The 26,033-nt window shown below is 35.5% G+C and overlaps 1 protein-coding gene across 10 annotated transcripts in view; it reads right to left on the reverse strand.

Moving 5' to 3' along the window:
• TENM3 (teneurin transmembrane protein 3) overlaps window positions 1-26,033 on the reverse strand; it is an 836,795-nt gene that overhangs the window by 328,164 nt on the left and 482,598 nt on the right. For all 10 annotated transcript variants that reach the window (XM_087724561.1, XM_087724557.1, XM_087724558.1 and 7 more), the window contains one exon: window positions 9,041-9,319. In XM_087724561.1, coding sequence (XP_087580687.1) covers window positions 9,041-9,319 — 279 coding nt within the window. The remainder of the gene's footprint in view (window positions 1-9,040; window positions 9,320-26,033) is intronic.

Consider the following 26,033-nt stretch of genomic DNA (forward strand, 5'->3'; position numbering starts at 1 on the left):
GTTCATGGAATAAGAAACATGACGGTTACTACTCACATTTGAAAAAAAATATTTAAAAATGAAAGAAATGCAAACTTTCTTGCCTTCAAAAATGACACAAGCTTCCAGCACTTTACAAAAGATAAAGAAACTAGAGTATGGACCTTAAAAGTAGCCAACTTGCTAGAATTTTTTATTTTAATTTTATCCTTATTAATATTTTGAAAAACACTAAGTTTGTAGCAGAGGAAAAAAAACTAGAAATAGGATTTCTGAAAGGAATGCCAAAAAAAAGATGCCACTGCAGTACAATTATTTAAATTTTCATCTAAGTATCTGCCAAAACATAGCAGCTTCTCAGCACTCAGTAGCTAATATTATATTGCCTCACTGAGAAGGGCCCTTACATTTCTCAACTGCAGAGCATGTTTTCAGCATATTTTAAAGTTTGTAAGCATCTTGTTGAACAACAACATGGAGATGCTTAAGTGGGAACATTGTTCATTATAATGAATTAGGGCCAAATCATTCACTGTATATGAAATAAAGGACAGACCTCAAATAGTTTAATTATCTTACAGACAGGTTTCCAAATGTTAACAGTCAGACAACTTAAGTTCTTAGTTGTGACTTTATCTTTATCTTGTTCTAACCTTCTTACATCTACTTCTACTTCTTTTAAGTTATTACAATCCTATATTATTTTATTGTATTTTATGATAAGCTACCATCAGGAAAGAATTCTGACAAGAAATAACTGATAAATGCTTTCTTTGTTTTAAAATTGAGTGGATTTTTTTAAAAAAAACCATCTAATTTATTTAATTTTAAAACTGTTCAGACCCTACATAATTTTTAGTTGATTTTTTAAAAATGAAGTGCTCATACAATGTCAGCATCTCTATGCTAAGTACACCAGTCCATTTTGCAATCAGTTTTAACGTGTAATCCATATAAAATGAAGCTCCCAGTATTAGGTCATTGCTGCCTCTTCAAATAGAAACAACATCTTGGGTCCCAAAAACAAACTAGATTTAATAACAATAGCTATGCTATTATACCACATATAATAGTAAAATGTATGGTTTTAACATAGTTGTTATTGTGATTGTTATTATTTAGTGTTACTAAAACACCACATGATCTAAGAATGACTTTTCCAAAATCATTCATTATATAATTAACAGGTTGAAAGAAGCTTTTTGGGGATTATTTTTTACTTTTGTCTCAGGCCTTTGTTCATTGTGACCCTTAGCTTTTCTCACTTCACCTTTACAGGCTCGGGCTATTTGCTTACATTCTGCCTTAGTTATTTGCCTCTCTTTTTTCCACTTTTTATACTTGTCGTTTTTGTCTTTCAATTTGTCAGAGAGTTCTTTATGCAGCCATGCTGGTTTCTTTTAAAAGCTGTTATTTTACTTCTTCATTGGTATTGTGCTAGACTGGGCTTTTATAATCTCACTTTTCAAAATTTCCCAAGCTTCTTGAGTTATTTTCCCATTGAGGATTCTCATCCATGGAATCCGTCCAAAGCTCTCTCTAAGTTTATTGAAATTAAAGACCATAGGTCAGGCAAGGAGCTGGTTCTGAAAGATATGTCATAGATTGTGCATAGAGGTTTAGCTAGGGCAGTGGAAGAAGTAAGCACATAATACATCAGGGCCAATAGACAGAGATAGTTTTAGGTTATGTAATGCCGTTTCAACATTATCTAATATAAAAGCAATATGTAATAAATCATTACAATTTGTTATAGTACGATTAGGAAATGGGAGGCAGCAGCCATTGCTGTCAACAAAGACTGAACTTTATTTCTAAATTGCTAGAATTTCAAAAGACTAAAGAATATTATCATTATTGGTATTCTGACTTCTCTACATTTTATAACATAGATCACAGTGTTATTACTTAGACCTTGTTTAACTTAACCAAGCATTAATTTTAAGATCTGGCTACTTAGGCAAGTGCATAGAAAACAAAATTAAATAATTCTCCAACTGCAAACTTTCTGTAAGGAAGGACTTATTTCTTGCAGTTGAGCAAGGCATTTTGAGATTACATGATTTTAAAAACATCTAGTCAATCTAAAAAAAAAGGCCTATGTAAAAACACAATTGCTCATATAGCATCTTTATAAATATCTATAGTTTTATAGATTATATTTATATGCATTCATTATGATATTTTTATCCATTTAACTGATGAGATAATCTAAGGCAGGGGTGTCAAACTCGATTTCATTGAGGGCCACATCAGGGTTGTTTGACCTCGAGGGGGCAGGGTGGCTGGCAGATCGCTATCACTCATGTTGGGGGGCGCAGGTGGTGACCCGAGTACTCTGCCAGTGAAAATGGGCTCCCAAGCTCTGTTTTCGGCTGTGACTGATTGCTGCAACCCTCTGTCAGCTAAGGAGGACCACACTATTTTTGCTGACCGAGGCACCATGAGCCTGTCCGCTGTTTCCAGGGTGACCCCATGGGTCACATTTAAGCATTCTATGGACAGCATTTGGCTCACAGGCCTTGAATTTGACACCCCTGATCTAAGGTATACAAATAGCTTTCACTTATTACCAATTGTTTTGTGATGGCTTGAAGTTATAACAGCCACAGAATGGACACTTTACAGCCCACAAAGCACCACAGCCATTGTAAGTGGATGAGCTGCTCCCCTGATAGTCATATGACCACATGTCAGGCAGGTTAGCTGCCTAGTGTTAATCATGGTGTTATATGGCCACATGACCACAATTTGCAATTTTTCTGCCAGGTTTTGGTTCATTTAACAACCATAGTTAATGATTGTGGCAGTTGGTTAAGAAATACAGAAAATTACGTCTGGCCATGTGAGTACTTTGCCTTACAAGCATAATGACCGGATTTCTGGTCCCAATTGATTGGAAGTTGAGAACTACTTATATTGAAATGCTTCTTTCTCTTTCTGATGATGGAAAGAGCTGTTCTGATCTAGGTTTCCTGAAACAGTACAAAGCAAATGCTTAGTCCCAAAAACCCTCTTTTTATTTCAACAGCTGTGAATTATGTTCCTTCACAGTCTGTAATGAGTCGCAAATAGAGCATAGATTCAACTAAATTCAAGACCTGAACCTGTCTTCCTCTAATAAGCTGGGCAAGACTAGGAGATAAATGTTCAAGGTTCGTATGTAATATTTACATTTACTAGCAGAAATATACGTATTATTTCATTATTTTATATAATGAAAATAGCTCCTGCATCAATAGAGCATTTTGAGGCAATGTACTAAATCTCAACAGAGGGAATAATTCTGATATCCCAAGCTAGTTATTCCATAATTAGAATGCTTCAAAAGAATAGGAAGTGTTCCACATAGAGAACAAAATTTCTTTCCATGTAAAGGCATTCTAAAAGAAACTGTAAAATTATTAATAGATTCATATGGGAAAATATAATATTTCAGATATCATGGCTGCAAATCAATTAAGGTTTATGGAAAAAAATTAGCTTCATTAATTAGGATTGGAAACCAAAATTGGTGAAATTTGGTCTTCAAATGCACATCACAGAGTGATCAGGACACTGCGTAATCACAAGGAATTATAAGTGTTAATGTATTCTAAGATTTAATCAGATATTAATAATTTATATAAGTAGAATATAAATAAGTAGCATATTATATAATGAAAGGCAGATGATACTTTATGAATCATTTATTTATTTACAGTATGTATCTATAAATTTAGAAACTGCCCATCTCACTATCCAAATGATTCTGGGCAGTTTACAGATAACTATTTGTATTAAACTTATATTAATAGTTAAGAAGTGAAACACAAAATCAATATAAAATTAATTATCCAGAGGTATAATGTGGCCATTCAAATTGGCTAAGGAATGAAAAGATTTTTCTAGCAAACTAAACATAAGATACAAGTCAGGCACAAAGTTTATTGACCTTGCCTTTTCTTTTCATTTCTTTCCTGCCCAGTACTAATTATATCAACAATCCTGAATTAGGTTTGCTACTCATTAATTAAAACCATTTTACTGTTAGGTCTGTGATTTTTTTAAAGGACATCAAAAAAATAAAAATAAAAGCAAAACACCATCATATGTTCTAAAGGTGTGTAGTACAATTTTATTTTACTGCAGTATCAAAAATTAGACTTTTAAATTTAGAAAGTAATGAGGAATTGTGTTAAAATTCTTTGGTCAAGTCTACATCCAAAATACTTTTTAATGAAACTGAGTAGCAATATATTGTACACTATCAAAAAGAAAAAAGTGAAAGAAAGCTAAATTAGCCAGAAGGGGTATTTTTCCCCCAATATAAATATTTTGCATAAAATATGCAACATAGTTTTTCAATCTTATTTTTGCTATTATTATTTTTTAAGCAGGTCCATTAGTGTCATCTGTGCATTTTCCCCAATTCATCAGTTTAATTTTAAATCAGTAAATAACAGAAGAATGTCTTCCGCATTTTGTCATCCCATAGTACAACATTAAAAATCTTTATTTATTTATTAATTCATTCAATTGATATGGACACCTATCTCCACAAGTGAAAGGCAAGTAATATTCATACCAGAAACAGAACTGCTATTACAAAAGCTATCATAAATAATAGATTCATTTAAGCTAGCTTTATGGTTACACATAGAATCTTATTTTAAATAATGCATAAAAGCTGCATTGAAAATGTTACAACATAGATGACATGGTTGATTTAAACCTCTTTCAAACCTAGGAATTAATACACCTTTTACTAACAAATCTCTAATAATCTAAGCAGGCATAAGATATTGATTTAGGCAACATTTTTCCCATTGCAATAAATTAGATGGTCTGCATCTACTATGTGACATGTGACATAGGCATTCTGCAAGGACAGACAACTGCCAAATATGTAACTTTTTTAAACTTTAAAACTTGTGTTTGAAAGTGTACAAGGTGATGGATGGAATTACAGAAATAAGAGCTAAATTTCATACATTATGGATATGTTTGTAAGACAAGTATATACTTAGACCAGCACAGATAACTAACTGAACCTATAACATTTACATATAGAGTGGTACATTGGTTATCAACCACTTTGAAACTCATCATATTTGGTACTCAACCCATTTTGATACAAATGTTTGTCCTGATGCTCATTGTTTGTTGGTACTCAACTTATAAGCTAGAACTTATCGGTGCTGTCTGCCTTCTGACTCACTACAATATTCCTTTTGGGGAAAAATTGTTGGTACTCATCATTTTTGGTACTCATCATGCCTCCTAACAATGAGTACAGAAGTGCCACTGTACCTGTTTTCTGTAAAGTAATATCTAAAATCTGTCCATTTTGTAATTTTGTTTAACTTCAATGCATAAGACATAATTCATTAAAGAACACAGCAGGGCAACTATTGTCACAATGTTTATCAGCACAATAGTGTAAATAATTTGTTTTTTTTAAATAATTGTTTTTTTTTAAAAAATGATAGAATGAATCACTCTTTAAAAAAATCTTGTGATCTTCTATCTTTTGGGAAATAAAAACCTCAATTTTCAATCTTATCAGTAAAAGTCCTTTAAGTATTACATGTGTTTGTTTATGAATTTAATAATTCTTTTCTTTATGCAATTGTTATTTTGTCTAAAACTGCAATCTCTTTCCATGTCTTGTATCTATAAATAGACCTTAAAACTTAATCATTCACTTTATCAAGAAAAATTCCACTGAGCTATAAAAAACAGCAAATTAAAATATATTAATATTTAATCCTTCAAAAGATATCCCACAAATTTCTCTTCATCTTCTATCAATGATATAATAGTTTATCAATTTCTTTAAAAATAAAACAAAGCTGTTTTCTTCTCTTCTCTATAATCAAATCTTTAAAGCCTCATCATTCAATCTTACTCAAGGAAAACTCATTAATTACAGTTGAAAAAATAAATTTGAACCTTGATTAAATAGATCCACTTTATAAACCTTAATTTGAGTTTTAAGAGTGATGACTACTTTTAGGCAATGTCCTCCAAGCTCATTTCTTTTCTCTTACTTTTTTCAGTAATTCCTTCATAGATATAAAACATATCCTTTGTAGATCTAAAGTAATAAAATTGTCCAAGTGAGTTAACATCCACATATTCAAATCAGTCTTCTAGTTTATTATTTGCTTGTCCCTTTTAACTATTGAAATCATAGCTAATGTCATTTGTTGGTCTTGTATAGCATATTTTTCAGTATTATTTTTCTGTTAGTTCTAAATCTATATCCAAGACAATCTAATTTTCAGCAATATCCTCTTTTATCTCTTCTTTTAAACCCATTTCTATTTTATGAGACAGTCTAAAGAGTAAGTAGTGGATACGTTGTTGCCAATATTCTTAAATTGTTCCAGAGTTAATTTTTTTCTCCATTCTGTACTAGTGGGAATTGTCCTTTAATTATAACCTGTAATTTTTTTCTGGTTGCCTCTAATAACCAGCCTTCATCTAGTCTCATCTATCATGTTTTTCTTCCATCCAGAACATTTCTCAGGAAGAGATTTCTTACACTTAAACTCAGATCTTCATATATTTTTCATAGGATTTTAAACAAACAACAGGAAATATTCTTGAACTTTTTGTTTCCCAAAAATCAGTTTGAAAGCTTTCCAAAATCAACAATCGAGTCATGTTTTTATTGCTTATTTCCAAATAAAAATTATTTTTGGAGGATATTGGTGAATGAATACAGCTTCACTTAGAAGAGCTTATAATCACAGTGGAAAGTGGATCCACTGAAGCAGCTCCCTGAAACCCTTTCTAAAGAAAGAGGGGACTTGGGATTGCCCACAGGCTCCTTACAAACACTCTCTGAGATGGGATCATAAAGTACCAATTCCTACCAGGTTCTAGAGCAAGGGGAATTGTGAGACACGGCTTTGCCAAGCTGCAGTTGGAGCTTTTCATAAAGCTGGATTTGCCTACTTTCTTTCTTAATCATTTTTACTGAAAAAGGCTTTCTGGACATATTTGGATGATTTTCCTCAAGCCACAGCAAATTAGAATAATTATAAAATGAAAATTGATGTTAATTTTCCAAATTGGGCAACTTTGGGATAAACATGGTTGGATTCCCAGTATTAGAATCAAAATATACTAAAATTATAGAATCTCTATGACACTATTTACTAATATATTTATTAACAATATTATTTAGACCAGCAGCATTTCAGCTTCTGACACATAAGAGCTACAACAACATGTTAAATCTTTAAAACTAAAAATGATTTTGTATAGATATTTGTTATCAACAAATCAATTTGTTATGCAAATATGAAGAAATGAGTGGAACAATGTAAGTGAATTAAAGATTGATATTGCAGCATTGGAAAGATAAATGTATGGCTCCATTTATTCAGTAGATTGAAGACCTAATTGCACTTGTCCTTACAAGTGAATTGCCTATAGATGTAGACTGTAGGAGATGACCAGGCTGAGCCAGGGGAAGGGAGGGTGTCAAACACATCATCAGTCTTGAGTCTCTTCACACTCATAAGGGATCTAAGTCCAACCCACCTTGAATGCTGTTGATTCTTATCTACTGCCAATTGCTTTGACTGTTATTAGTTCAGATTCTTGTAGAGAGCATTAGCATACAATAAACCCATATTCATTTGAACTGCCTAGATTTACTGCACTTGACACAGACTTTGTATAGACGTCTATAATGAAATATTGGACTCATTTATATAGAATACAGTGGATTTAAAAGTGATAGTGGTACAGATTTCTTAGAAATATATATATATATATTTGAATAATATGTGGATTATATATAGAATTATTACTGATGTAATAATATATCACACTATGGGTTGGCTTTCTTTGTTATTTTTTCCATTTTTTCTTAATGCAATTATGTTTATTTATCTTCTCTTTGTCATGTATGTATCCCCATCATTATTAACTTTGGCTTTTGTTCTTTTTTCTGTTATTAATTAAAAAGCAATTTAAAAAAGAAAAACACCAATAGAAAGTAGAACTGCACCAAGTTGTATTATACAAAACTAGTAGATTTCAGATTCACAAACAACATTCATCCTAAATCTCACTCAGAGAAGTTGTTCATATAAATAAAATTTTAAGTTTGCACTACCTATTGACAGTGGAAATTACCTTTAGAACAGGATCATTGACTCCACAAATTGAGATTCTAGAAACAAGTAATTTCCATTACTAATTCTTGCACAATTTATACAATACAATTAGAACCTTGTTCTGATGTTATAGAGATTCTAGAACTTTGTTAAATGTCAGATTCAATATTTATATTTATGTCACAAACCTTTTAATATCAATTGTGGAAAACAATTGTAAAAGTATATTGCTTGTCTAGATCTAAACAAATGTATTTTCAATACTGAGTTACCCAAACTTATTAAGACTGACACTACTAAAACAAGAAGACAAGCAAGAGCAATTGTGATATAGTGGTTAATGTGTTAAAATTCAGACCAAGGGAACCCAGGGTCAAGTGCATGCTTAGCCATGAAAAGCTCTACCTTTATTTCTGCAGGCCATGTATCTTTCAAATATACAGGATTATGTATGACCTAAATTACTATACAATGCTAAAAATATGAATTGTTATAAAAGTCTATATTTTATGAACATAATTCAAAAACATCAAAAATAAGGTGTGGGTTCATCAGGAAACTTCTTTTGTTCAAACTCTTCTAATTTATATTTCTTATGAAACTGTTTTATGCTGTCAGGCTATCAGGCATTTGACAGATATATCTATTATTATCTATATAGGGCTTTCTTCAACCAAAGCATATATACTACCACAAAATTATGAAGCCATGTGGATGAAAAAGCAATTAGAGATAATACTTCAGTGTTCTTATGGCACCTGCAGATTGTGTTTTACATAATCCAGAATAATCTTGTTATTTTAACAATTAACTGAGTAAAATTTACAAAAGAATTCTATTTCCACATGTTTTGTTTAAATGTTTGTTTAAATTATAATAAAAAAATATTTCATACATAAAGTTTTAGAATAGATTTTTAACTTTAGATATAAAGAAAAACTTACCAGTCTCACTGTCAGACTTGTTTTCATGCTCTGTATCAGTTAAAGTAAGAGCTGAGTTGGAACGACTTGAGAGACAGGAGCTGCGGCCTGATTTGACCCCCCTGCCCCATAGTCTCATGGCATGCTCTGGAGACATCACTCCTTCATTTTCAGTGTCAGCATCTGACCCTGCACTGATAGAGTAACCTCTGTGGGGAAGCCCCATTTCAGCACAAAATGCCAGTCCTCTTCGAGTCGCTGGTTCACAAACTCCTAACTGTCTTAGGGTAAAATTCTGGCCTAATAAGGGAAGAAAAACAAAACATAAGAATCTTTTTATTTTCTTAGTAACAGAGTAATTAAATTAAGATCACATTAACTATATATGTTTTTCCAGTACAGTAATATTTAAAATTTTGTTGCTAAAATCCGCATGGCTATAGTTAATATGTCCTTTAATTCTGCCATTATGTGATGAACCTTTTCATTTTTTTTTATTTTACATCATTACTACTTCCATTCTTCAATCCCTACAAAGTATTCCTATATATCACTACAAATCTAGAAGGACTGAGAACATGCAGCCGTCCTGTCCCTCAACCTCATTGGTAAAATATTGTAAAAAAAGGAATATAATCAGTGTCCACCATAAGCTACTGCAAATCTAGGGGCAACAAAAATTTCCTTAACCACATCACTACCATTATATTACATATTTTATTTTAAATGTTAAAAAGTTACTTGACATAATTTAAAAAGAAAAATAGAGAATAAAACAGTAAAATAATACTAATCATTTTTTTCAAAAAAAATTACTTCCCACAAGCAATCTAATGTTGCTCTTATATACCTTTCTGTGTCAATTGTAGATATATGTATACCTAACAATATTATTGAAGTGAGCAGATTCAAAAAATACAGAAAACTGAATGCATGGTTCATGAAATGCAAACAGAGTTAATGCCCCAGACCAGGCAGCTTTTAACTGAGCCAGTTAATTACTTTATTGTTGTGGTCTTATCAGTTCTTGCAATCAGCTTTATCTGAGTCAGGATTGTAAATGGATTCTAAGACACTCATAAATAATGTAAACAGTTGCTGCAATTATCTACAAATCAAAGAGTACTTATCACTATGTTGCACATACATAACAGAATAAAAATGCATGGAGGGAAAAAGATAAGTGTCTCAACACTAAATAGTCCATAATGGAAAGTAAACTGTGTGAAGGCTATTAGGATGAATCAGTAAACAATCAAACGTTTAAACAAGAATCACACTATATAGTTTACTATTGGCTGTTTAAAGATTAAAATCTAGAATTCTCTGCACATTCACTAAATATTTCTATATCATCACCAATGTTTAGCTGTTGTATAGTTTGATTTGTTAGTTCTAAATTGACAAAAGTGACAATATTGTTTGAGAACAGAAAGAATATCCATCCATCCATCCATCCATCCATCCATCCATCCATCCATCCATCCATCCATCCATTTATTCAATGAAACTTTCTACTGCAATCAAATGACATCTGACATATAAGATAAGTATAACAAATTCAAAACAGATATTTTACTATATGTCTAGGGGATAATGCTATCATAACTTGAAAATGTACATTAAGAGGTAGGCTAACATATTTCACCAAGCTATAAAACACTCTTTACAAACAACAATAACTGTGCTTATATGCTAAGACAAAATGTTTTATGGTCTAGTATAATGTATAAACCTAGCATACAAATTTAAAGTGTATATGTTTATAATACCAGAAGTACAGGCAGCATTTTGAAGAGGCAGAGGAACTAGAGTTTCCCAACATACACTGGATCATGGAGAAAGCTAGGGAGTTCTAGAAAAACATCTACTTCTGCTTCATTGACTATGCTAAACCTTTGATTGTGTGGATCATGACAAATTGTGGCAAGTTCTTAAAGAGATGGGATTACCAGACTATCTTATTTGTTTCTTGAGAAACCTATATGCGGGTCAAGAAGCAGCGGTGAGAACTGGACATGTAACCACTGATTGGTTCAAAATTTAGAAAGGAGTTCAGCAAGGCTGTATATTGTCGCCCTCCCTATTTAACTTATATGCAGAGCACATCATGAGAAAGACAGGGCTAGATGAATCAAAAATTGGAATTAAGATTGCTGGGAGAAATATCAACTTCAGATATGCATATGATACCACTCTAATGGCAGAAAGTGAAGAGAAACCTGAGCCTCTTGATGCGAGTGAAGAAGAAGAGTGAAAAAGTTGGCTTGAAACTCAATATAAAGAAAACTAGGATCATGGCATCTGAACCTCTCAATTCCTGGGAAATAGATGGGGAAGAAATGGAAGTAGTGACAGACTTCATTTTCCTGGGCTCCAAGATCACCGCAGATGGGGACTATAGCCAAGAAATTAAAAGACGCTTGCTCCTGTGGAGGAAAGCTATGGCAAATCTAGACAGCTAAAAAGCAAAGACATCACCCTGCCAACAAAAGTGTGTATAGTCAAGACTATGGTTTTCCCAGTTGCAATGTGAAAGTTGGACCATAAGAAATACTGAGTGCCAAAGAATTGAGGCCTTTGAATTATGGTGCTGGAGAAGACACCTGAGAGTCCCTTGGACTGCAAGGTGATCAAACCGGTCAGTCCTAGAGATCATCAACCCTAACTGCTCTTTAGAAGGCCAGATCCTGAAGATGAAACTCTAATACTTTGGCTACCTAATGAAAAGGAAGGACTCACTGGAGAAGAGCATAATGCTGGGAACGATTGAGGGCAAAAGAAGAAGGGAACGGCAGAGAATGAGGTGGCTGGATGGAGTCACTGAAGCAGTTGGCATGAGCCTAAATGGACTCAGGGGGATGGTAGAGGATAGGAAGGCCTGGAGGAACATTCTCCATGGGGTTGCGATGGGTTGGATACAACTTTGTGACTAACAACAACAAATGTTTATAATTCTTCATGCAAATTCACAAATATATTATTATATGTAAACTGTCAGTCATGGTTTTACAGTTTAATTTTTGACTTTCAAGCAATAGCATATATGATACATTCTCCAAATATGCTATGTGCTAAAAGTGCCTAGTTTATTTTTGGGGGCGTAATGGTGTGTTTCCATGTCAATTATATCAAGCAACCTACCTTTAGAAAATGAAACTGCCAAAGATCAACTACATTTACTAATTTGATTATTAGGAAAAGCAGGAAGACGCTTCATAGGAAAATGTATTTTGAATATTCAAGACTGATGTTTAAGCATTAGCTGACATGTTTATTATCAACCAATCAATTGACCGATCAATCAGAATAAAGCTGGAAGGTCTTTTAATCCAACCCCCTGATTTCAGACAAGTGGCTGTCCAGTTTCTTTTTAAAGATCTCCAGTGATGAAGTATCTACAACTTCTGAAGGCAAGCTGTTCCACTGGTTAATTGTTCTGTTTGAAAGTGTCTCCTTAATTCCATGTTGCTTCTCTCCTTGATTAGTTTCCATCCATTATTTCTTGCCTTGCCTTATGGTTTGACCCCCTCATCTTTGTGGCAGCCCTCAAATACTGAAATACTGCTATCATGTCACCTATAGTCCTTCTTTTTCCTAGACAAGCCATACCCTAGTCCTGCAACCATTATTCATATGTTTTTTCTCTCTTAATCACATTAGTTGCTCTTCTTCACATGTTTTCCAAAGTCTCAACATCTTTTTTACAATGTGGTGACCAAAACTGGATTTTATTTATCATCATTTCCTGGGGCCTCCAACACTATGCTTTATTCCCAAACTATGCAGGACAATACCAAGAAATAGTTTATTCAAAAGTTCATGCTAATTGTTGAGCATATTTGAGAGAACAATAAACAAAATCCAAAAGCAAGTTACAGTTATTGTGATCCCATATTGAACACCAGAGTTTAGCAAAAAGAAAATCTCATATGATGTGTACCAAACACAGGATTAACATCACATTTAAAGTGAATACATTTCACTTTATCATGATTCGATGCACAAAGACAGATGCAGAAAAGTTTTGAGTAAGTCCTCATCCAGTTTACTGTGCACAATAATTGTTACAAATGCTATATTTTGCTATCCTTATTTTAGATTAAAAATACATATTATTGCATATTTAATATATTTGTTTATTGATTAATAAACAAATATATTAAATATGCAACAATATGTATTTATTAATCAATAAACAAATAAAATGTAAAGGTTCCCCTCACACATATATGCTACTCCACCTCGAGGAGGTGGAGTTTCAAAGTCAAAGAGCCAGCGCTGTCCAAACAAGTCTCCGTACTCATGTGGCCGGCATGACTAAACGCTGAAGGTGCACAGAACGCTGTTACCTCCCACCAAAGGTAGTTCATATTTTTCTATTTGCATTTTTACGTGCTTTCAAACTGCTAGGTTGGCAGAAGCTGGGACAAGTAATGGGAGCTCACTCCATTATGCAGCGCCAGGGTTTCGAACCACCAAAGCCTACATGGTATTGGACCTGGGTACTTGAGAGACCGTCTGCTGCCAATTACCTCCAACAGACCGATTAGATCCCACAGATTAGGCCTCCTCCGAATTCCATCCACTGGCCAATGCCGACTGGCGACCACCCGGAGGAGGGCCTTTTCTGTGGCTGCTCCGGCCCTTTGGAATGAGCTCCCCGTGGAGATTCGGACCCTCACCACTCTCCAGGCTTTCCGCAAAGCCCTTAAAACCTGGCTGTTCCGACAGGCCTGGGGCTGATGAGTTCTTGTCCCCGCTCGAATGGTGTGGTTGTTGATTGTTTTTAAATTGTGGTATTGTTTTGTCCATGTCCTTTTTTCTATTTGTATCCACCCCTCCCCCTGACTTGGGTTATGAGCCACCCTGAGTCCCTTCTGGTAATAGGGTGGCATAGAAATATAATAAATTCAATTCAATTCAAACTGCCGATTTTTCTGATTGACAAGCTCAGCATCTTAGCCACTGAGCCACCATGTCCCACAATAAATAAATACATTTGTTTATTGAAGACTGTCACTTGTAAAGTTACAAATTTAACATATAATGTTAAAATATATTTGTTCTACTTCTAATGTATTTTAGGATTGAGTATTTACATCTGTTTTCTGTAGTGGAATAAAAAGCAAAATAAATAAAATGTGTTATCTAATGTATAAAATAGATGAACAAAAGAGATATTACCTATTCACAAGTTCTGTGTTTAAAGTACAAGCATAAAGAACATAATAACTAGGACATAAAAGAGAAAGCAACATATACAATTTGGAAAAATATACATAAAGCATCTGTCCCATTTATGTATGACTTCATTGTGTATGTACAGGTGAAACTTGAAAAAATTAGAATATTGTGCAAAAGTTCATTTGTTTCAGTAATGCAACTTAAAAGATGAAACTAATATATGAGATAGACTCATTACATGCAAAGCAAGATAGTTCAAGCCGTGATTTGTCATAATTGTGATGATTATGGCTTACAGCTCATAAAAACCCGAAATCCACAATCTGAGAAAATTAGAGTATTACATGCAACCAATAAAACAAGGATTGAGCATAGAACAATATCGGACCTCTGAAAAGTATAAGCATGCATATGTACTCAGTACTTGGTTTGGGCCCCTTTTGCAGCAATTACTGCCTCAATGCGGCGTGGCATTGATTCTCTATGGGGTTCAGGTCAGGCGTGTTTGCTGGCCAATCAAGCACAGTAATCCCATGGTCATTGAACCAAGTTTTGGTGCTTTTGGCAGTGTGGGCAGGTTCCAAGTCCTGCTGGAAAATGAAGTCAGCATCCCCATAAAGCTTGTCTGCGGAAGGAAGCATGAAGTACTCCAAAATCTCCTGGTAGACAGCTGCGTTGACCCTGGACTTAATGAAGCACAGTGGACCAACACCAGCAGATGACATGGCTCCCCAAATCAACACAGACTGTGGAAACTTCAGACTGGACTTCAAGCATCTTGCAGTGTGTGACTCCACACTCTGGTTCCTTGGTTTCCAAATGAGATGCAAAAGTTGCTCTCATCAGAAAAGAGGACTTTGGACCACTGAGCAACAGACAAGGTCTGTTTTTCTTTAGCCCAGGTAAGACGCTTCTGACGTTGTTTGTTGTTCAGGAGCTGCTTAACAAGAGGAGTACGACATTTGAAGCCCATGTCCAGGGTCCGTCTGTGTGTGGTGGCTCTTGATGCACTGACTCCAGCCTCAGTCCACTCCTTGTGAAAGTCCCCAACACTTTTGAATGGCCTTTTCCTGATAATCCTCTCCAGGCTGCGGTCATCCCTGCTGCTTTGCACCTTTTTCTTCCACACTTTTCTCTTCCACATAACTTTATATTAATGTGCTTTGATACAGCACTTTGGGAACATCCAACTTCTTTCGCAATTATCTTTTGAGGCTTTCCTTCCTTATGGAGGATGTCAATGATGGTTTTCTGCACAACTGTCACGTCAGCAGTCTCCCATGATTGTGATTCCTACTGAACCAGACTGAGAGACCATTTAAATGCTCAGGAACCCTTTGCAGGTGTTATGGCTTAATTAGCTGATTAGAGTGGGACACTTTGAGCCTAGAATATTGCACCTTTTCACAATATTCTAATTTTCTAAGATTGTGGATTTGGGATTTTCATGAGCTGTAAGCCATAATCATCACAATTATGACAAATCCCAGCTTGAACTATCTTGCTTTGCATGTAATGAGTCTATCTCATATATTAGTTTCACCTTTTAACTTGCATTACTGAAATAAATGAACTTTTGCATGATATTCTATTTTTTTGAGTTTCATCTGTATATATTATTATCACAGCTTTAATCCTCTAATTTCTCTGAAAATTCCTAACATTCTTCAATACACATTCATTAATTGGCTTCTTTTTCTTTTACATTTTTGTATTGATTTTAAGGATCTTTTCAAATTTTGGCCATATTATATAAAATAGTCCTTTGGATCTGAAAATGGCACTGTGGTATATAGTTTTTTGTGGACACAGAGATGGCTTTGCAGTTACTGACAATGCTCACAATTTTGTATCAGTGTTTGGTTATGCCTATCTTCAAAGCTGGTGGAAGCTTCATAGCACAGAGTTCACCAGCAGCTTCTGTCAGCAGCTGCTGTTTCTTTGACTGGATATCACAGTGATGTAAGCTTTCTTTCATAATGTCTTTGTAGCCCTTGAGCAATTGAGTTCTCTACCTAGACTCCAGTACATTGTACAGCAATTGGAAAAATATGTAACAGTCATCCATTATGATGATCCCACAATCTCATCAGGGCTCAGATGTTTAGGGACCAATGCTGATAAACTCTGCACGATCCAAGACCCCAGGTTGCATACACATTTTTGTCAATGAATGCCAAAGAGAATGGAGAATGCACATCTCAAATTTCTCCAGTTGTTTGATACACACCTCACCTGGACTTGCCTTACAACAAATATGTTTTCTATACTTTGTTTTGGCCAAAAGTCAACCAGCACCTCTGGGAGATTTCTTTCTGAGACAGTGACAAGTTTGTTTATGACAATGCAGGCAAAGATTTTCCATGCGATGGGCAAGAGTACGATCTGATTTATTTCCCTTATTTTAGAAAGCCATAGTGAGTGAATCACAAAAGTCATCAGGTATCTCTTCCATGAGCAAAGTATCTCCCAAGATGTCTTGGAATGTTTGCAAGGAATTTTGGCCTAGTACTTTACAGATCTCAGCAGGAATCCATCTGTAGGAAATGACAAGGCCAAAGGAGGGATCAAACACATAATCAATCATGAGTTCCTTTATGCCCACAAGACACCTAAGTCCAGCCCATCTTGAATTCCTTCGACTCTTATCTTCCGCTAATTTCCCTTGGTCATTAGTATGTCACATTCTTGTAGAGAGCTTGAGCTTACAATCCAGCTTTATATCCATTTGAACTTTCTGGATATCTTGATTTTCTTGGAGCTTAACATCATCATACCTGTTGCTGTATTTGAGCTCTTCTGTAAGATCGCCTCCTTGATTTCATCAGTTAGAGGGAGCAGGTTTAGGGCATAATTTGTTCTATTGTCAAATTACTCTCAATCTTTTTTCTAACATTCACTGCCTACTTAGAAAATAACATACGTCTATTATTTTGTGTAAGGCATTTTAGAGAGTATTTTGGCCACTTTTTGCGTGATGTACTTTCAGGTATTTGAAGAGTGTTCTTATTCCCCACTCCTTCAATCTGTCTTAATAAAAACAATAGAGACTTAATTTCTAATTCCCTAATCTTCCTTTATTGCTCTCATCTGAATGCATTCCAATGTGTCTGAATCCTTCCTAAGTATCATATCCAGAACTAGATGCAGTACTCAAGATGAGATCAGATCAATACAGAATAATGTATTATAAAGTGGAAACTACACTTCTGGGATTCAATGTAAAAAAACATTTTACTTCTCTGCAACAATATAAAAATGCTGACTCATTTTCAGTCTGCAATATACTATTATTTCAGAACCATTTTTACAACTATTAATAAGCTCCAATACCAAGTTAGATAGCCCATCTTGTATTTGCTAATCTCGGTAGGTATATTTTATTAAATGGGCTTTGTCATTGATCAAAGCCACATGGCTATAATTTATTTCTTTTTATAATTCAAAATGAGATAATTGGCACCAAAAGGTAGAGACTACTAATCTTTGAAATTAATCTGCGCATGCAAAATACGTACATTGAATTACAAAACTGGGGAACCACTAAAATACTATAATGAAGAAAGATAACTATAAAAATTCAGGTGTTGCCAAACTCTGATTAGGAGCAGTATACCATTCCAGATGGAGAATATATAGCTAAAATACACAGAAATTTTAATACAGATAATATAGCTTCTCCTTTTCTTGGTCAGACAAATCCCAGGAGGTGGAAGTTAGACTTGATCTATATAAACAATTGTCAAATGGTTGTTTTGCAAAGGGTATTGGTTTGCAAAAAGATGGCAATAAGATTGAAGGATGTGTGTTGCATCTTGTGTTAGAGGGGTAGCTATGTTTTTAAATGTATTTTGCTGGTAGCAAAGGATTTGAGAGAAATAGAGAGATTAGATTATGCAACTAGTTGGTGAGTTTCTGCAGTCACTTGCGCCCCCCCCCCTTTGACCCATTTTTCAATTGATGTACACAGATTGGTTCCCAGGCTAGAACATCCTAACTGTATGCCATGGAGAGCAGAAGCACATACCAGTTACCACAACAGTGGATTTTGTTTTTAGCCATTCTGGTAGATGAGAAGGCTTGGTTGGCCAGTGAAGAGATGCTTTTTGGTTGGGCAAACATCTCAGTAATGTCAGAAACTATTATTGGAGGCTCAGATATAAATGCAAGGAGAGGTGTGCTCTGTATTTCAGGATTGGCTTGGTGAATTTGTCTCAGCATTTGTGCTTGCAGTGGCCATTTGTGGTTGCAGAGGTGCTTTGAACAAAATAAGAGACAGCAACAGGCACAGGATTTCCTGGCCTTTAACAATTATCATTATTATCGTCTGGTGTGCTTTGTGGTTCCAAAATTTAGACTGGGACTTGAAGAACTCCCCAGACACAATGTGATGTCTAAAGTGTGGTGTCTGGTGGATCTGAAACAGAATAGCAGCAAAAGAAGGCTGGCACCTTAGATCTATCATAGAATTTGTCTCTTTTGAGGTCAATTTTATCTAGATGATCAGAATCATAGCAATAGCAATAGCAATAGCAATAGAATATGAAGAGATAATGTGGTGACCATTTTATAGCCAATTAAATCTGATGTCCAGGTGTCACCTAGTTGTTGGCTTGATAATAAAGTTTTGAATGGTGTGCTCTCCTCCCCCCCTCAACCAGTATGAACTGAGTATCCTCTCAGATGAGAGCTGAAATCATTTGGTATTTTGCTGACCTATCCCTAGCTTCTATTTTGTGGAGTTCCACAGTGTTTGGTATTCTTCAAACTCCTAATTAACATTTACATGAACCCATTGGGTGAGATCATTCATCACTACAGGGTGAGACATCATCAATACATTGATTATATTAAATTATATATCTTTGTCCTAGGCTAAGTGATGCTGTTGATGTCCTGTCCCGAAACCTGAAAGCTGTAGAGGTCTGCGTGGAGAACAAAAGGTTTTAACTGAACACAGGCAATGGCTCTGGGGTTTGAAGCCATCTGGATATGGCATTTTACCATCTTTGATCCTGCATGGAGTGGTACAGCCCCAAACAGACCCAGTACACAATTAGAAGTCCTTATAGATTCATAACTCCTGCTCAAGGACCGAGTGGCACTTGTGGTTAGGGGTGTCTTTGTGTGTGCAAGCTTTCCTTTACCATGAGGCTCTACTCATTCTCTGGTCAGCTCTAGAAGAAATCATTCTAATGTGCTCTGTAGGAGGCTGCACTTGAAGTTATTTAGAAGCTAAATAAATTGGAAACGTCGCAGCGAGAACAGCTGGGAAAATAGCAAGCTCCGAGGAGCCTCGTGAAAAACCCAGCTGGCAATCCGCCATCAGGAGGCCATTTGGACCAGAACTATCCTGGAGGAACGGTGAAGAAGGAGAGGTGTTTTGAATGACCGCACAGAACAAGGCAAGCTCCTCAGCAGGTCAAAACAAGCTCTCTAGACTGGCGGCGGGGTGGCAGCCATGTTCAATGACCACTCTGGAGCCAGGGCATCCAGACCAAGTTTGGAGCAGGAACAGTGATCACATGGAGTACTGGGACCGAGAGAAAGGCTGGCCGATCCAAGGGTAAAGAAAAATTTAAATTTGGAGTTTAAAAAAATTTGTCCAGAGATTCAAAACAGCAGCTAAGGGCTACCTGGAATATGAAGGGAGGGAAAAGAAAGCGGGTGGGGGGGGTGCAGGGACTGCCCAATTATGTGGCTAGCATAATTGGAATTGGAAACATTTAAAATAACAAAAGGGAAAGATATGGAGAAAATAGAAAAATCTTTATTGAGTGAATTTGGAACTTCTGACTTCTGAAAACTTTGACAAGTTATTGATTTGACTGTCTGTGGGATCATAAAAGCCATCTATTGGAGGAAAAGAAGCGCAGCAACATCTTGAAACAAAGTACAACAGAAAAACTCAAACCTGAACACAGAAAAAGACACTAAGGAGTGTATAGCCATTTCCTGTTGTTTTGACTTTGTTTTGCCACAGCTGAGAAAGAAAGTTAAAAATCTTCAAAATGGACTGTTTTATTTTGGAATTGGATATTACAGCTGGAAAAACTTGGAAATAAGAGAGAGACTTAATTAAGTGTGATAAAATATAAAACCACTAAACACTTGTTAAATTTGAACATGGCATGTGGGATGTATGAAGAATTACTTGAAATGTTAAAAGATGCATGCACAACACTAAAAGGTATTAAAGCAGTGTTTTTCAACCACTGTGCCGCGGCACACTAGTGTGCCGTGACATAGTGTAAGGTGTGCCGTGGGAAAAACACCCGCTGGGTGTTTTTGCCTCGGGACATCTCTGATATCTCTGACATCTCTAACCGTTAAGGGAGGAAGGGCGACAATGAAAGGAGAAGGGAGGGGGAGGACAGCACTCGAACCGCGATAGCAGAGAACCGATACGCTAAAGTCAAATGAGAGGTGCGCGGTACGATTTTGCCCCCCCTCCCCCAAAAATCGTTTTTAAAATGCGCTTAAAATGTGCCAGGGAGGGATGCATGTCGTCGCCTTCTCTGACCAAGGGTGGGCTTCCTTCCCGCAAACGCGCCGTGCTCTCCAGAAGGGCTAGGAGCGGGTCCGGTGGCTAAGCAACACGCAGCCTTTGCCGGGACTGCCCGCCAGCCGGCCCTCGCTTTTGTCTGCTGGGTAGTGAAGGCGGAGGAGGAGGAGGAGGAAGCAGCCCGGCGTCGCTGCTCGCCGCGCGATGCCTCGCTCGCGGCCGGGCTTTGGTCCCGCCTTTCCCGCTCTGTGCGTGGGAGAATGTGTGTGTGTGTGTGTAATTCATAAAATCCCTTCCCCCTCCAGCCATTCTTCCCCTTTCCTACAACTGACATTTCTGCCACTGCATGGTTTTTTTTAAAAAAAAAATTGTGGCGGAGGCTGTTTGCTTCAACGTGGCTTGCCTCGTCTTTTGGGGCGGGAGGAGGGCTCTGCCTTAAGCAAGAATTGCATTAAAGACCAGAGCAACAGGTATTTCCTTATTTGCCTATTGGATGGGGTTTTATACAGCTTTATAACGTGGAGTAACGTACACGCACACAGCCGCTGGTAGCCCTTTGATAAAAAATGGAGATAGATAATTCCTAGGGATACTTGCCATGTTCTTTCATCACCATGGTGATCTTATTTTTTTGAGCTAAATGTATTTTTCCAGTTTGAATTGGGCATAATCTTTTTTTATTGATCCACTGTCAGGAAGAGGGATTATAATTTAAAACAGATGATTTCAGTGGCATCTTTTTTTATTAATTTAAATTTCTTTCCGTTCTCCATACCCATCTTCCTGTATCAAATAATAGCTGTGGATTCATTGGTATTAAGTGTATATGTTTGAAGCAGTGCAGGAAATCTTGAAAACTTATGAATTTCTCTCCCCTCTGTGGCATTAGGCCTTAGTATCTGATTTGCTATATAACACCTTGTGTTATATATAGTCAATATAGGCACAGAGTTAATTTTTTTAAACATTTTCTAATGGTGGTGTGCCTCGTGATTTTTTTCATGAAGAAAGTGTGCCTTTGCACAAAAAAGGTTGAAAAACACTGTATTAAAGAACCAGAAAAATCATTGAAATATATAGAACAGAAAGTAGGAGAGGATCTGACAAAGAGAAACACAAATGAGAGGCAAGAAGTTAATGGTGGAAAAAGAAGTTGAAAACAAAAACCAGATAATTCTATTGAGATGTACAGAGAAACAAAGAGCAGAGAGGGAAAAAAGGAAAATGCTATTCAAAAAAGGAACAATTCAAAACCAAAGAGAAACAGTGAGAAGCAAAAAAGGGAAATTCGAAGGAGGGTTACTCAAATAATTCATAGAAAGATTATAGGGAAAATCCAGAAGAAAAGGTATAATACATATAAAAGGGGAAAGAAGGGGAAAAAAGAAACTCAAGAGTAGGGAATAGAAGGACAAACAGAAAAACTGATGAAAAATGGAACATCAAAGAGAGTAAGAGATGAGTTAAGAGAAAATGATTAGAAAAGGAGAATACTTATGCCAATATGATATTTCAGCTTTTTTCTTTTTAAATAAATTTACAGACATTTCTAAAATTCTGTTTTCATTTTCTCATTATGGGGTACTGAGTGCAGATTAATGAGAAAGAAATGAATTTCAACAACCATAGAACCAGGCTGAAGCATAACAAAATTGACAAAAGTGAATGTGATCCAGTGGTGGGATTCAAATAATTTAACAACCGGTTCTCTGTCCTAATGACCAGCAGGGTAGGTGGGGCTTGGTGATCATGTTACTGGGTGGGCATGGCCAATTCAACATTACTCACATTGATGGACGCTTCACTTTAGCTGTTACAATGTGATAAGGGTTAACCAGAGAGGCAGTTTCTGTAAGCAGAGCAATAAAGATTAGGCTAGAAACAACACCAGAATGTTTCCTTCCTGTCTTCCTTATAGGATTAGCCAGTAAAGTGGAAAAAAACAAAATGAGATTTCTTCCAACAACCGGTTCTCTGAACTGCTTAGAAAGTTACCAACCGGTTCTCCCGAATAGGTGCGAACTCGCTGAATCCCACCACTGATGTGATCTGAATACTTTCTGAATACCCTGTATATAGTCACCAGTCTCAATTTTGTGACTCTTAGCAAATCATAATGCAAAACATCTATGGTGGCATGCTTCTTCTACTGTGGCCCCTGTCCTATGGAATATCATTCATCATGTGTTGAGATTATACTTGCTTTCCAGAAAGCCCTCAAGACAGGGGTTTTCGATTAATCTTGTTGGAGTCTTCCCATTATGAACCTGAAGAATGGTTATGTGTGATATTAAGTGAAGGTTGTCTTTCTTGCTTTTCTGCTTTTACTTAATATTTTATGTTTATTATTGTTTATGTATTGTATTTTGTGATATGGGACATATAAATAAGTTAGATAAACAAATAAATGATAAAACTCTGTTTGTTCCTATACTGAATGGCTATGACTCTATTTTTCATAATGTAGATCCAGAATCATAAGTCTTTATATAACTATAATGAAGTTCTAAGACAGATTATATTTTACTATTTTGGCATTTTCTCTAAATGTAACTGAAGGAATATATAAACCATCTTGCAATTCCACATAATGTGACATATTAACTTTAGCTATAGAATATATTATCTTTTTATACTTAATTGAAATTGTTTTGATGTTTTTCATTTCTATATAGAATTAGATATATTGCTAATTATAAATGTTCGGGAAATTTAAAATATGGTTAACCCTTTCAGCCTGCCAAATGCATAGTTAGATGCTAAGGGAGAAGGGCACTGTAGTTGCAATATCACCCCTGCTTTTATCTGTTTCTCCATATTCTACAGGAACACTCAAACTTCATCAACTTAAGGTAAACCTTTGATTTGGGGCTTGTAAACTTCTCCAGAAGTTCCAACCCTCAAAATCTATCAGAACATAATCTTGAAATGATTCTAATTCAACCTCTTTTCTCTGAGCATAGATCAGGCTAACTTATGTAAAGAGCAATAGCAATAGCAGTTCGACTTATATACCGCTTCATAGGGCTTTCAGCCCTCTCTAAGCAGTTTTACAGAGTCAGCATATTGCCCCCAACAACAATCCGGGTCCTCATTTTACCCACCTTGGAAGGATGGAAGGCTGAGTCAACCCTGAGCCGGTGAGATTTGAACAGCTGAACTGCAGAACTGCAGTCAGCTGAAGTAGCCTGCAGTGCTGCATTTAACCACTGCGCCACCTCGGCTCTAGGTGAGCAGTGAAACACATTCTTTAAAGCAGGGGTCTCCAATCTTTTCAACTTTAAGACTTGTGGACTTCAATTTCCAGAGTTCCTCAGTTGAGGAACTCCGGGAATTGAAAGCCCACAAGTCTTAAAGTTGAAAAGATTGGAGACCCCCTGCTATAAACTATTGCTAAAACTGTGGCACACTATCATCCCCCGCACAAAAAAAGTTGATTGGAATAACTGCAAGCTAATCTATGATTCCATACTTGGGTCTCATTTGTCCAAAACTACTATTAGTTTATGGGTTCTTCATTTAGGCCTCTGAAAATCAGCTTTCTCCTTTTAATGCCTAGAAAAGTCATTAGGAAGTATGGTATAACTTACAGCCAAATTAGATAATTGTACCTCAGTATATAATGACCTAGATTTCCTACAGTTGAAAATGAAATTTGTTATAAAAAATATACTTAAAAATAGAATGTTCTAATACTGTAAGGTTTAATTCAACTGAGAATAAAACATATGCTATATTTCTTATAGTTTTCTTTTTATTTATACCTTTGTCCACATGAATCAAATGTGCTTGAGGAACTATCTGCTTCACTGACCTAATTTTTTTAAAGCCTTGGGAAAAATTCTGTCACCTATCTTGTAGAATGAAATTTATTTCTCAGACCATAATAAAATATTTTTTATTTTGTCATCTACTAAAGATAATCTTGGGGACAGAGAAAATTTTCCCTGGTTTTCAGCTGTTTCTAATCAGAAATTTATTAATAATTCTGGTACTTACACAATTTTAAGCATATGTTTGGACCTTGTTTTCTTTTAATTTTGATTTCAGTTTTGTGACTGGGATATTATAACATAAATGCTACATACATGAAATGTGAACTGAAGACACCCATTATTTGAACAGTATCACTTGTTAAATGACTCCTAAATTAGAATTAATATGTTCTTTAACATGTGAATTCAAATCTCAATTACTAGCATGGAAAAACTACCATCCCAAAAGTCATCAACTGAGATTGGTGATATGCTAATTCAACCACGAGTCTCTTGTACTGGACCAATTAAGCTAAGGCTGAATAATGTTTAATTTGTTCTTTTGGATGTAATAAATTATTATATATCTGCGTGTGTGTGTGAGAGAGTGCACGCAGACACCTGCATATGTGCATGTGTGCATGTGTGTGTGCGTGTGTGCGCGTGCATATGCATATATTCATATAAAATTATATGAATATTTTTATTTTTTTCCGTATATATCTAACCATTTGAAGGACCTGATATCTTTTGTTTGTTGGGCTAAATTTGATCAATACTACTTACAAATAGATTCATTTTGAGTACTATAATTTAGCTCTCTACAGACTCATTTTGCCTTTCATTCACTTACTATGTTTGGGTAGTCCCACATTTGTAAATAAGCAGGAGCTAATTCATCAAAGTTCACATAAAAATACATATTTCTCTTTCTTTGTTTCCTAATTTGATTTGGTTTCTTTTTCCATCCAATAAAGCTTAAAAACAGGATATATTTCCAAACTGCTATTCTATCCAACATCCATTTTAACATTCAGACCTATTTATCCCAATTTCCAAATCATTTCTATCCAAATTTACCTAAAACCAAACTTTATGAAGCACAAACTGTGATCTTCCTTGTTCAGGGTCCCAGACAGACAAAGTAATTTAGATTTCAAAAGTCTTTTAAATCATTCAACCAAGCTCTTTTTTCTAGATGAAGGTCAATTTTAAAACCTTATTTTGGAAGGGGAAAAGGGATGTTTATTAAAAAGGTTCAAGTCATGTTTCTTCAGCATATTTAATAACAAAATGACATAAATATGAGCTTAAATAATTTTCCCCAATGGATTTATCAGTCATTCTTAATCCTAAAAATTCACACACACACACACACACACACACACACACACACACACACACACACACACATATAGTAAATGTTTTTTTGAAAAGCCTATATAAATATTTAAATATTAGAATATTTATTTTATTAAAATCTATATGATAACCTAAGCACGAAACTATTAAAACAAATTCTCTTTAGTTCTTAGTGAAATATTGTGAACATGCTATGTGTAAATTA

This window comes from Thamnophis sirtalis, unplaced genomic scaffold (genome assembly GCF_051295495.1).
Source record: "Thamnophis sirtalis isolate CommonGarterSnake01/CBP01778 unplaced genomic scaffold, rThaSir2_p1.2 scaffold_10, whole genome shotgun sequence".
In the NCBI taxonomy this organism is placed as follows: Eukaryota; Metazoa; Chordata; class Lepidosauria; order Squamata; family Natricidae; genus Thamnophis; species Thamnophis sirtalis.